General features: G+C 39.6%; 1 protein-coding gene across 2 annotated transcripts in view; it reads left to right on the forward strand.

Annotated features, from left to right (window-relative positions):
- The window catches only part of NKAIN3 (sodium/potassium transporting ATPase interacting 3), a 636,992-nt gene extending 630,549 nt beyond the window's left edge, over positions 1-6,443 (forward strand). For both annotated transcript variants that reach the window (XM_066266203.1, XM_066266204.1), the window contains one exon: positions 4,126-6,443. In XM_066266203.1, coding sequence (XP_066122300.1) covers positions 4,126-4,135 — 10 coding nt within the window. In that variant the 3' untranslated portion in view covers positions 4,136-6,443. The remainder of the gene's footprint in view (positions 1-4,125) is intronic.
- The last annotated feature ends 8,050 nt before the right edge of the window (positions 6,444-14,493 follow it).

The raw sequence follows: 14,493 nt of genomic DNA on the forward strand, positions 1-14,493 counted from the left end.
ACACACACACACACACTCACACACACCTGGAAGGGACACAGAGAGACTTAGAGAAGTAATAGAAAAAGACATAATGACAGGTCAAGCAAGAGACACAGTTTGGAATAACGTCACTGTCTCATTACTCGATTCATTTTTCCCTTGAGGGTAGGTATCCTCAAGTAACTGCTACCATATTTACAAACATGTACAAAAAAAGAGAAAAAAAATGGTCTTAAGAATCTCAAAACTCAAACTCTCCTACCCGGACTAATGGATCAAACATAGCATCATTACCTGAGTGACAACTAGACATTGTGTGTCTCTAGCTGTGGTGCAATTAAAGACAACACCACCTATGAACCCTCGTGCCACAAAGCCAAGCCTGACCTTGGACTGGGAGTGTAGAAAATACAAGCATAACAGAATAAGTTACACCTCACCCCAAGGAAGCAATCAGCCAGATCTAGAATGTGGGAAACAGTCCAGGGCAAATAAAAGGGAAGGGGAATGTTACTGATGGAAAGAGACTGCAGTGACATACTGGTCACATACACTATGTATATTTTGTTTGGATTCTGATTTCAGCAAGCCAACTAATGAGATATTTTTAGATAATTGGAGAAATGTAAATATGGACTAGATAGTAAATGATGTTAAGAAATTGTTGCCTATTTTGATAGGTATGCTAATGAATAGGTAATAAAAGAAAGCAGTGTTTCTCCGCCTCAGTACTATTAACTCTGGACCAGATCATTCTATGTAGTGGGGCTGTCCCGTGCGTTTCAGGATATTTAACAGCATCATCTGCCTCTACCCACTGCCAGTAGCCACACACACACACACACACACACACACACACACACACAGCCAAATTGTGACAACCAATTGGTAAAATGTCCCCTGGTTTAGAGTCACTGAGTTAGAGAATCATAGAGATCTGTTGATGAAAGAAGTGACATTGTATCTAAGATTTGCTTTTAAATACTCTAGCCAAAATAAACAAACAAACAAAAGAGTAAGTTGCAGTGGAGAGATGAAACTTGATTAGCATAATTTTTATTTTAGTTGAAGCTGGACAGTGAGTACATAAGGATTCATGATACCATTCTCTCTACTTCTGTGTATGTTTGATTTTTAAAAATCAATGTTTTAAAACCTAAGGAAGGATTGGCAATAGGCTTTCATTTTAAAACCGTCTCTCAAAGTTGCTTCACTGTCTTCTTGGAAAACTCCTTGCAGACATATTTCCCAATGCCTAGTGTAATGCTCCAGAGCTCTTACCTGACATCACAGAAACAGACTCGGTCTACTTCACTGCTTTGCCAGTCCCTGTTGCTAAAGTCCAAAAGCAGAAAACAATAGCCATAACAGAGCTGACGTTAAAGATAAATGTAGTGGATGGATACCTAGAAGTTCCCCATCCCTCACCAATACTATCACTAACAGAGAAACATCTCTCCTGCTGCTTTATGCCCATTCTAGAAGAGGTTCATCTGGTGTAGTGGTAGTCAACCTGGTCTCTACCACCCACTAGTGGGCATTCCAGCTTTCATGGTGGGCGGTAGCGGAGCCACCAAAGTGTAAATAAAAAGATAGATTTAACTATAGTAAGTTGTTTTATAAAGATTTATTTTGCCAAACTTAGCAAAAATTCGACATAAAGTAGTTGGTAAGTAATTATTGTTATATGCTTTAACTTGCTGTAACTCTGCTTTATGAATTTTATAAAGTAAATTTACTTCCCTACTTTATAAATTACCATTACTATAGAACCGACGGGCGGTTAGAAAATTTTACTACTAACAGAGATACAAAAGTGGGCGGTAGGTATAAAAAGGTTGACTACCCCGATCTAGTGGATAGATGAGTAAACCTCAGGGTCTTGAATGTGTCTTCTAACTGAGGGTCATATAAAAGTACAAAAATTCCAACACTCTAATCTCATCTTTATCTTTTAGTTGAAATGTCTGTTAATGGTGGTTGTCAAAGTGGAGAGGGGTTAGGGGACTGGGTGAAAGATGGGAGGGGGCTGGGAGGATGGGTGTAAAAGGTGGAGGAATTAAGAAGTACAAATTGGTTGTTACAGAACAGTCATGGGGATGTAAGTTCAGCACAGAGAATGGAGTCAGTACTAATGTAATAACTGTGGATGGTATCAGATCGGTACTAGTCTAATTGGGGTGATCGCTTAGTAAGTTATATAATGTCCGATCACTGAGGTGAACACCTGAAACTAATGTAATATTGAATGTCAGCTGTAATTGAATAATAAAAAATTATTTTTAAAAAAAGCGAAAATAAGTTGTAAATTTTAAAGAGGTAAAAAAAGTCCCTGTGAAATTACAGTTAGGTAAAAGGGGTGCACATTGGGCTCTGTTTTCCAGAATGTAGAGAAGTAGACTTGTGGAGAGATGGGTTAGGCTAGGAAGACGGAGAGAACTGAAGGGCTCCAGCTCCTGAGGGCTGCAGGAGGGAGCAGAATCTACACGGAGCGAAGCTACCGAAAATGAAACAGAAAAGCTGGACATTTTCTCAGCAATTCCAATGTATGACTAAAAAGTCCTTTCTACACCACGGAGTCATTGAACTGGATTCATACTGTTAGAAGACAATTGCTAAACGAGACAGACCAGAAGTGTCAAACACATGCTCTGCTGCTGTGAGGCTCCCACTGTAGTGGGAAGGAGAAAACACACACCGGAGTGAGACAATCAGAGCATGATTAGTTACGAAGTGCAATGCCATTAGCTCCTCCTAGTGCGGCTCTTGCGTAAGCGTTGCTTTCAGCAGGATGAGAGAGCTAAGCGGCCAGGTTGAAGCGCGGAAGTCTTCACAGGACAAGAAATTTCATCTGAACCTCAACAATAAATAGGATTTAGATCAGCTAAGACTTTTCTCATGAGAGCAAAAGACAAGAGCAAAAGTACTCAATAAATATTCATTAAGTGCCAGCCACGTGGCAGACAGTGTTGAGGTTGATATCATGCAAAGGTGCATAAGCCAGAACCCTCACCTTCCAAAGGCCTAGTATAAAATCAGCAGTATGCACCGAATCTTTGTCAAACGTGTGGGGACGAGGATGATGGAGATGACAGTGTGCCTTCCAGAGCAACAGAACTAGATCTGTATGTCTAGAAAGGAGGAGGGGAGGAAAGAATAGAAGAGGGAAGGAAGGATCGAGGGAGAGAGGGAGGAAGGTAGATAGATGATAGATGATAGATAGATGCAGGTTTAAGGAGTTTGCTGCTGTGGTTGTGGAGACTAGCAAGTCTGAAATCTGCAGGGAAAGCTGGCAGACTGGGGACCCAGGGATAAGCTGATGTCACAGTCTTGAGTCCAAAGGCAAAATTCTGGACGTGAAATTCCTTCCATCTCAAAGAGACCTCAGTCTTGGCCCTAAGGCCTTCAACTGATTGAATAAAACCCACTCACATTTTGACGGGCATGTGTTTTATTTAAAGTCTACTGATTTAAAAGTTAACCTTTTTACATAGCTCTGTTCCTGTATGTGCCCTGACCCGGGATTGAACCAGCAACCTCTGTGTTTCAGGATGATGCTCTAATCAACCAAGCTATCTGGCCAGAGCTTAAAAGTTAATCTTATCTAAAAAATACCTTCCTGGTGACATCTAGACTAATATTTGACCAAATATCTAGGTAATGTGGTCCAGTCAAGTTGACACATAGAATTACTATCACAGGATGGGATGTATATAGGGGGTCAATGGTTAGGTGGTATGAAAGCCAGACGAGGACAATTCTTGAGCAGTCAACCAACAGGATGCTATAGGGAGATGAGGCTAGGGCTTTATCTGGTAGATTGGAGACATAATACTACCCTGTCATCTTTACCCCACGGCAATCAAAGTAGTACCTTTGTACCACTCCCCAGCTGCTACATGGTTGGCACTTCTAGCCCAAGAAACTGGTCCTGCACTCTGTTATGCCTATCTATGTGCCATGCCCTCATCTAAGAAGCAGGAAGCCCAGGCTGTTTGCTTCCTGGTTGCTACAGCCCTATTCACAGACCATATAGGACACACCCAAAAGCTATTTTGCATTTCAAAATGCCTGAATAGTTAGAAAGAAAATTTAGTTTTCAGTTTTGAATTTCTTTAAAGCAATACCTATTCTCTGTTTCAGGTCGAAATAAGTAATGACGTTGACACTGAAATGCGGCTGTTGAACTTGACTTCGAAAGCAAGGCACCATTGACAGCTCCTCTCTGCATCAACATGTCTCACTCTCTTCCAGAGGATGAACTGCACCTCCCTGCTTTCCCACAGATCACGGACTCCTTCGGTCACGGCCTATGTATTCTTAGCATTGTGTGCTAGATGAGTTGTAGGTGCTTGGGTGGGTATTTTTTTAGTCATTTTCTTCTTATATGAGTACTTGTAAATTGTAAAAAAAAAAAAAAAAAAAGGTTTTGGTTCTTAATTTTTTAACAGTATATAACAGGAGGCATGCAAAATGGGGGGGAAATGTTGTGAAACCCTACAGACAATTCTGTAAGAAATATTGGTTTGTATTGTGAGGTATTAAGTCAGGACTGCTGACAGCTGCAGTTATCTTAGATCTGATGGAATCTGCATTAGCCAACATTCGTTGAGGTTAACAGACACGAAGTCAGATGCTGTGACCGCTGATAAATGGGTACAAATAGCGAATCTGGCTTTCAGACTGAGTATAGGTCAAAACATGGAGTTCTCCTTTGTTCTCAACTCCCCAAAGCCCAGAATACTATCAGGGCAATCTAAAATTTCAGATTCTTGCATATCTCATTTTTTCGGTGTTCTGAAAAATAGATGACGTGGGTGTATGGATGAGTTAAATGATACTGAAGACCCTTCCCCTGTGGAGGGAACATGGGCATCTCTGAGGGCCATCATTTCTGTTCCTTCTCCCAGTTCTGATGCCAGTGTCAGAACAAACCTACAGCTTGTAGGCATGTGGGACAGAAACCACAGCCATAACTCTAATCAGTCATGTGCTCTGAAGATATTCAAAAGGAGCGTTATAATGGTATGGAATTGTCTATAGATACTTCTGAAAAGGATATTTGTATTTGTTCTGAATCAACTTTTCTTTCTCATACTCCATCACAGTCACCAAGAAATTAGTATCAGAAACATAGTTTTCCATGGAAAAAAAAAAAAGATGTCTTGAAAACACACCAGTTTTTCCATATCTTTCAATTGCTATTTTCCATTTCAAAATAAATTTTGCTTACTCTGTATGAATACCAAGATGAGGCCTCCTGTAGATCCCCAAATGGGGTACATGTGCACTGTTTAATTCAGAAGTTGTGAACTTGGCCCACACATCTCTAAGAAACCAGTCTATGAACCATCTGAAATTATATGCAAATATTTTTGTGTGTAGAGGTTCCTTTTTTTCTTTTTTGTGGAGTCCATATGTTTTAGAGACTCTGTAAAGAATCAGAATGTAGGCCACAAAGTCTGCCCTAGTTCCCTCACAGTTCGTGACCGCCACGGGGGGCCTCTGGAGGCCTCTCTGGGTTGTGCCCCTTTGGTCAGCTGTTACCCACTGAATCCCTTCTCATCCCGCTGAATAAATGCAAATTCAAACTGAAGAGGGGCTAACGGGGACCTGAGAGATGGTCAAATCCAAGTTGTCATTGTACATTTAAGGAAGCTGAAGCCCGGGGGACTTTGTGGACTTGTCGAGAGTTCTGCATGTATACAGAGGAGTGAGAGCTATGGCCTAAGGAAGAACTTGGGAGGCACACAGTGGGGTTTGGGCCCCCGGTTCACCACTGCGGCCTTGGACAGTTTGGGACTCTTGGCCCTGGAGTTATCTTCCTCTGTAAAATGAAATATAATGCCTGTCTCCCGAGGCTCAGGTGAGGATTAGAGGAAAACACAAAAACTTCTCTGTAAACTGTGAAGCGCTCTACAACTAAAAGGTGGTCCTAACTGAAACGTCATAACAATAAGGTAGATCCCCTCTGGAGTTCTCGTTGCACACCCAATGCTAAGTGAAGCCTACAGAAACACCAAAACTCTCCTCCATGTTTTCTATAAAGTAGCAAAAAAAAAAAAAATTGCCCATGTTTAAGTAATTAGAAAGAATGCAGACTACAAATTGTATTTCTTAAAAAATAACTGATATTCAAATTCCAAGACTAATACATATTATTACGATGGAGAAAGCTAATAGAACATCAAAAACATAGAAAATCAGTCGGAAGAATAAAATTAATATTTAAACATCTTAAACTGTCATTTTATTATGCTCCACATGCACAAACAGAACTATGTGAACATTTCACAAAATAGTTCCATGTAACTTTTGTTGCTGTTTTATCTTCGTGTAAACTTGTACGTTTTTCTAAGATGCACAGCAAAGTTGTAGATCATGTCTAACTGCAGGTAACAGATTTGAGAAGGCATTTTGCATCAGTGAGTTTTCTGTGGAAATTCAACACAAGCAACTACTTAATATGGTATGTGTGTTTTGGCTTTTAATCTTTCTTTATTTGAATAATTAAGTTATAACTGTTTCAATCCCCAATTTCAGGAATCCATAATGATAATTCTGAAGCTTCAGAAAACTTGCCACTCCTCAGAAACAAGTTAGAGAGACCCGCCACCTCCTCTCCAGCCCACTCTTCTTGTCCACACCTCTTTCTTCTCTTCTGGGCTACTCTTTAGAGGTCCTGATTACTTAAGACAAAGGGATGAAAAGATTGTAGATTTGTGCAGTCACACTCCGCAGGTCCCCAGATGTGAGTGATTCTGACATAGTGCTGTCACATGTCACATGCTGCTCCTTAAGAATAAACATTTGCAGTTTTTGCAGCTTTTGCCTCTGTTTTAGGAAATCCACTCTGCATCATGCAGTAGGGCTTTCAACAAAGACACATTCACTACATCCACGTTCTGGCCAAATCTTGGCTTTTCTGTACGGAAGTACGTGTGTGGTCAGAGGAAGGAAGAATGAATGTGTCTCAGTCTGTCCTCGTTTGCCAGCACGCCTCTCAGCATCCTGAGATGCTGCAGCTCCAGGTTCAGTGCGCCCTTCAGACCTGGTCCTGGTAAAGCTGAAGACAGCACAGCCACTGCCCGTGAGTGAAAACCAATGTTTATTTCCTCTTTGAACTGACTTGGCAGTGTGTCTGGTAAGCCCTGGCCAAGTCTGCCCCAGGCTGTGCCTTCTATCTTGTGTCGATAACCTATTCTTACCTACATGTGTCCTGCGGACACCATGTGGAGCCACAGGCGGCCAGTACGCGCTCCAGTTCGCCTCACATCTATTTCAGATTCCAGTTACGTTTCAGAGTGGCAGAAGTTAAGCAGGGAAGTTACAAGGGGTGAAGATGGCTAGAAAATTCCCAGGGGACATGGGGTATGTTACGGTTTACAGTAGAGCTTTAAGGAAAATCTCTAAGCTAGCATGTCCCCGAGTATCGTAGCCTTCCACCTGCCATACAATATGAGCGTATGCATCCCTGAAACAAAAGCATACGTTTGTACCACTCTAAATCTGAAAAGCTGGTGACTCACTTGTTTTGAAGATAACTTGACATCTTGCCCTAGCACAATATTGACTTCTTTCTTTTTTCCTTTAGAAAAATAAGCCCTGCTGTTTTCTAAATAGGGGAGGCAGCCAGCTTCAAGAGGCTGGATCTAACAAGATATAGCAAGGCTGCCATCTGTCTCACTTAATGAATGGGACACTCATGATTGAGAGGAATTTGTCTTCATTAGAACCAGCTAAAATGTATGTTGCAAAGCTGAGGAAAACCATCCTGACTCTGCTAAACTGAGAATCAAATAAAAACCAAAATTGTTCATTTCAATCTTTGCAAATTAGAAAGGAATCTTGCCAAAATCTTCACTGCACATCTTCATTTCAGACCTAACTTATAAATTTATAGTATCCCAAAATATGGACCCACTATGAAATAAATATTCTGGCTCATTATTTCTTAAAGCAGACACTCGCTTGTCATTTCTGAGTTACTTGAGTATGTAACTAGGAGAATTCTTACAGTTGATTAGAATTCAAATGTTTCAACTTGACATTTTAGCCCAAGGTATTAGCTGTTCTCAAGGGATCGCTGAAATAAGTAGGAAAAACACAAATAATTAATCTTTTTAAACTTAGAAACCATGAATATCTGTGTTTTTTAAATTTTCTTTCTATTTTAAGAGTCATTTGTAATTTTTGCTGGATTAAAGTTCTATGGAAGTGTCTACAAACCCTGTTCAGATATTCATGATAAATAGGCCCACAACTTAAGGGTGTTGATGCCCAAAAGTAGAACTAATTAAGGAAATTATTGCTTGTGTAACCACACAACATGCAGTTCAGAAAGGGAGATCTACTTTAAATATTATAAGAATGTATTTATTAGAAAGAACTCTCCAAAAAATAGAGTTCTCAAAATTTTTACAATTTGTGGGTAGCATCTCTCTTTATGTCCCAAAAAAAGCTTAATTTCATTTTTGTGGATTAAGAAAAATTGCCGTTTCTAGTAGGTGGGTCAGTTTCTTTTTTTTTTTTAATTTATTGTGTTTACATAGATTCTAGTGTTGCCCCAAATGCACCCCCCCACCCCCATATTCCCCTCAACCTCTCCCTTTCCTCCCTCCCGATAGCGTCCCCCCTTCCCTTCAGGTTTATCCCATTCTATCATCCCCTTTCCCTCTGTCCTCTTTTCCTCTGGTCCCTTTGATCTCTCCTCTGTCTCAATTCCATTCAGGTCAGCTTCTTAAGTATTGATACTTGTAGGAAAAAAATGATGTCAGCTAAAATATTAATCATCTTCCTTGTACTTGCAAACATAAAGGGCAAAAATCATGTTAAATGCTAACCATTTTTTTATTTTATTTATTATTATTATTTTTTACAGAGACAGAGAGAAAGTTAGAGAGAGGGATGGACAGGGACAGATAGATGAGAAGCATCAATCATCAGTTTTTCGTTGCGCATTGCGACACCTTAGTTTTTCATTGATTGCTTTCTCATATGTGCCTTGACCGCGGGCCTTCAGCAGACCGAGTAACCCCTTGCTCGAGCCAGCAACCTTGGGTCCAAGCTGGTGAGCTTTCTTTTGCTCAAACCAGATGAGCTCACGCTCAAGCTGGCGACCTCGGGGTCTCGAACCTGGGTCTTCTGCATCCCAGTCTGATGCTCTATCCACTGCGCCACTGCCTGGTCAGGCACTAACCATTTTTTTAAATGAAATATTTAAGGAATTCAAATTATGTTGTGGCTTGCACTTGAGAGATAAATTAAGTTTTAAAAAGTTAAAAGAAATAACATAGTAAGGAAAAAGTGAGGGAGAAAGGAGAAAAAAAAAGAGAAAGAAAGGGAGGAGGGAAAGAGGAAGAAAGGAAGAATCCAGAATTGAAAGTCTACTCAATTTGGATTTGGACATGTCAAATCTTAACTCAGAATTGTTGTTCTTGTTTCTTTGACTAAAAACATTGAATCATTTTTTTTCCTCTCCAGAGTTAAGTTCTTTAAAAACGATTTGAAGAAAACAATGATCTATCGAGTTACTCTGATGTAATTTATTTTGACAGACAGAAAAGAAGAGAAAAATGGCGGTGTATAATATAAGATAGAAGAGGTCTGTATCTCTTCATATTTCAAAATTCTGAAGATAGTCAGCAAAAAAGCTGGACTTGGGCTCCCTAGGCACCGGGCCCAGCTCCTTCTCTCTTGTTGCTTCATTACATGTCCTGACATTCTCAAAACCCTAACATGAGTCAAGATGGCTGCCAAAGTTCCAACCATTGCTTTTGTATTCCAGGCAAAAAAGGAGCAAAAAGGGACAGAAGGATCCTTCTTTCATTTAAGGCCATGTCTCAGAAGTGGCACATACTACTTCTGCTTGTGTTCCGTTAGCCCAAACTTGATCCACCCCAAATTTAGCTGCAAGGAAAGCTGAGAACGATAGTCTTAATTCTTGGCAGCCTTGTGCCCATCTAAAAATTAGGAGCTTCCTTCCTTAGTAAGAATGGGAAATGTAGATTGAAGAATGCTTAGCAGTCTCTGCCAGAGCGTTCCAACTAGTTAGCATGATTTTTGGAATGCTTTCATCTACTTTAATTATAATACACTATAGAAAAAAAGTACACCTATTCTTCAATACTGTGAGGACTTAATCATCGACTCTATGAAATAAGAATTTCTACCTCGTCTTTCTACCTTTCTTTTTAGAAAAAAAAAATCGATGATGCAAGATTCTTCTACGTTACCGTAAGTCTGCAGAGTATATTTTAGCTTTCCTTTACTGAAAATTGGATTTTAAATTCAAAAGCAAGTCAAATGGATTGCTTGTCTAACTGCTCTGCTACAAACATAAATTAATTCTTCTGTGGTCATAACTCTCTTCAACTATTTTATTTTGGCAGCACCTTTTTTCCAGAATTGATTAGTGTCATTATTTCCTTTTTATTTAATTCAGCAAATAGGGGATGAACCATGATGCTTAGGAAGATGAGCAGGATCAATCAGTGAAAAGGACGTGATCTTTCCCTTCTGTTATTTTCTCTCAGTAAAAGTTGGGACTGTGTTTCCCTTCATCTCTTTTTCTTCAAGAATATAGTATCATTAGAGTGGAATGAGTATTTTAAACTGCTGATAATCTGTTTCTCTAAGAAAAAGTTCAATTGAGGGAAATCATGGAATTTTTTCATAATCAAGTTTTATCATACATTTCTATTAGGGTCTGTATGTGTGTGTGTGTGAGAGAGAGAGAGAGAGAGAAGAGACAGAGAGAGACAGAGATAGAGAGACAAAAACAGAGACAGAAAAATCTTGAAATCTTTCAGGTATTATTTATTAAAAAATATCCCATGAATGCCCGACCTGTGGTGGTGCAGTGGTTAAAGTATTAACCTGAAATGTTGAGGTCACCAATTCAAAACCCTGGGGTTGCTTAGTCAAGGCATATATGGGAGTTGATGCTTCCTGCTCCTCCCCCTTCTCTTTCTCTCTCTCCCCTCTCTAAAATGAATAAATAAAATCCTTTTTTTTGTATTTTTCTGAAGTGAGAAGTGGGAGGCAGAGAGACTTCTGCATGCACCTGACCAGGATCCACCCAGCATGCCCACTAGGGGGCAATGCTCTGCCCATCTGGGACATCAATCCATTGCAACCAGAGCCATTCTAGTGCCTGAGGTAGAAGCCATGAAGCCATTCTCAGCACCTGGGCCAACTTTGCTCCAATGAAGCGTTGGCTGCGGGAAGGGAAGAGAGAGATAGAAAGAAAGGAAAAGGGGAAGGGTGGAGAAGCAGATGGGTGCTTCTCCTGTGTGCCCTGGTGGAAAATTGAACCCAGGACTTCCACACGCCGGGCCAACGCTCTACCACTGAGCCAACCAGCCAAGGCCAATAAATAAAATCTTTAAAAAAGACAATATCCCATGAAGTGATTTCAAACACTGAAAAGTGGTGGTTATATTCTCCTAACACTTTGTACCTGCAAATTTGGCAGCTGTCAATGATGACTGAGATAAAATTGATTGACTTATTCATGTTGTGTATACACATTTATACATAAACTTCAACACCTGAATACACCTCTTCTAAACAATCACTTTGTTGAAATATACCATATGCCCATTTCTCTAAACAATAAATAGTATGATTATTTTAGGGGATTATTATAGGGAATGGAATAAGATCAAAGAAATAAAATGCCCAGTACCATGAGTTACTTTTCTGCTAGATTAAACTGTAGCGTTGAAAAGGACCTCAGCCGTTCACTTGCTCAGTTTACAGAGGAAGACTGTTTACAGACTGAGGCTGATACCACAGTGGCTTCTCCCATGTCCCACTGGGTCTGTTATGCAAGCCTTCAGTCCAGCCTTCTTTCTGCTACATTTGATGGCACCCTGACTGAACCAGGTCTTGACTGTTGACTGCAGTCTGATGCTCTTTCTGCTTGGGCTCTGGGCTCTCCCTGGTCCTCAAGGCTCAGGACCCCTGAGGAAGGCCCCCACCGTTGGCTCCTCTTCTTCATCCTTCCTCCCTTTATATCTGAGTACGAGATAGTCAGTCCTCTTCCAGTGAGCTTTTATCGTGCCATTCTGTCTTCTCAAGGCAAATAAAAAATCCCAGACCTCAGATGATTGCTCTTTGCTTCCTTCCCAAAAGATAAAACCTCTCAGCCCTACCTGCTTCTTCTGTCTTTACTCATGGTTTAAACATTATCCATCCGTCCAAGTCAGGCCTTCTCTGACTCTTCAACCAGCAGAGAGACAGTTCACACTCAACTGCTGGATGCCAGTCCCCTCTAAAGACTGATTCCCAAGGAAGTGATTTTACAAATAATTGCTGAAAGTCACTTAACTGCCCCACGGAGTTTCATTTCTTTGAAACCTCTCTTTTTAAGGAAATTGAGCTCTTCCCCTTCTGGCTTCTTAAATCTATTTTAAACCTAAAACACCAATTGTGAAATGCAGTTTTACAAAATAGTTTACTTGAGTCATCTATGTAATATGAAACAAGAGCTTAATCATTGCAGTTATTCCTGTTACATTCAGATAAATATAATACAAGTAGTATACGTCGATGCCAGCTAGTTTTCACTGGAACTTGTGCCATGCAGTCTTTTCCTCGCCCCCTCCAGGCTTTTTATGAGTATAAACTGTCATGTTGAACCCATTTACTCAACCGATACCTGTAAATATTCATTTAGATGTGTCTATGGCTTTTCATTTTTCCACTACTCTAAATAAGAAAAACAGTTTCCTCTGCAAAACATTTTTAGGCAAAACATAATGTATAGAGCATCAAGTTGAACAACTTTGACAAACAGAATTTTGAGCACTTCATGAGTCATGCTTAACTTGTTTTTATAGGGCTAACATAGCTCATTAATTCCATTTTATTTCTTATTTTGGAAGGCAGCTATGATAACCACTATACCACCAACACTATTTCTTACTTTTAAACCACTTGTTTAGTGTGGTGAATTTTTAAAAAATAAATTGATTGATCTTTGGATTTTTTTTTTAACTTTGCAGAGAAAGGCCATTGATTACGGAACTCAAATATCTAAAGTTCAGCCACAAATCAAAATCACTTGGCCCTCTGTAAAGTTCTCTTTGTGCTCCTAGGCCTGGAAAGGCTTTGCTCTAAAGTCTCTGAACTTGAGCACATTGGTCCCATTAATCTTTGTCAAAAAGGAAGTTAGAGGGGAGGGTTGAGAGGTGAACTCCTGATCTTTTTTTATTCTTTCCTCATTTGTTTTAGGGCCATGGCCATCAACCCACCCTGATTTCATTCTGCCTGAGCTTCCCTTTTCCATATCCACAAATATGGGGCCGCATGATGATTACGACCTCTTAAGAAAATGAAGTTTTCGTTAAAGGTCCCTTACAAATCTGAGATGCCTTGTGGAAAACGCGGGCAGCACAGAACAGTATTAGCATCAATGATAACTGTAATAAGACTATGTCTCATTTCCTTTAAAAGGCATAGATATCCCAATTTTATCCTGTATAACTCAAAGGGAACTTGGTATTAACACTTCAAAATACTTTTAAGTCGTTAGGGGGGAAACCTAAAGTGAAAAGTATTAATTTCTAAATCCGCTCCTAAAACAAAACGCCTGCCTCGGAATAACAGTGATTTCTCATCTTGTGATAGAAATGCAAAGGTGAGAACTCCCATTGAGACCTCACGATTTGAAAACACTAAGGAATTTCTGCCATTGTGAGTGAAAAAACAAAAAATATTGTCTTCTCAGTTGTGCTTAGCTTTCAGATTTTTCTGAGACTCCCAGCCTGTGGCAAGAACTCTGCTAGCTGGCAATCCCAGCTATCCACAGCAGATCTAAGGGCCAAGATACAAAAAAAAAAATCCCTGACTATCCCAACCAATTTTATAAAATCCACACAAACAAATCTGGAGTTATTTTCCATAGGAAAGCTCTTCAACCCTTTATTTAAATCCTACTTATTCAAAATTTTGATTTATTTACAATTCTAATTATCTTAATGACATGGTTTTCAATCATAGGACAGGTTACAAGCAGAAAACTAAAAAGGTAGGTAATGTTATACTATAAGTAGGAATACAGGCAGTAATTTAACATACTTAAACTAAAAGTAACAGCTATAGCAAAACAAATAGAAAAATCTACAGCACCGTTGTCCGGAAACATTTAAGAGGAGAATAAACATACTTGGAGTCTGTGGGCGGCAGTGCACTGCTTCAGAGAAAAGCATTTTATCCAGATTATGGTGAATCTAGATTATCAATAAAAACATTTACTGTGAATTATGACAGGAACCCCTTACTTGAGATATGTTTCTATCATCTGTCCTAAAATTATACTAATTATTGAGTTTTATTTAAATAAGACACTTTAAAGTGGTCTACTAGAAAAATTTTCAAATAACCATATGGAAATTCAGTGTCTACAATTTGAATGGGAACCTTTTTAATGTGGTTTTGCTGTGCCCAATAACCTGCACAACATTACGTTGGCTCTGTGATCAACATGGAAACCTCTCAATCCAA

This window comes from Saccopteryx bilineata, chromosome 3 (genome assembly GCF_036850765.1).
Source record: "Saccopteryx bilineata isolate mSacBil1 chromosome 3, mSacBil1_pri_phased_curated, whole genome shotgun sequence".
Lineage (NCBI taxonomy): Eukaryota > Metazoa > Chordata > Mammalia > Chiroptera > Emballonuridae > Saccopteryx > Saccopteryx bilineata.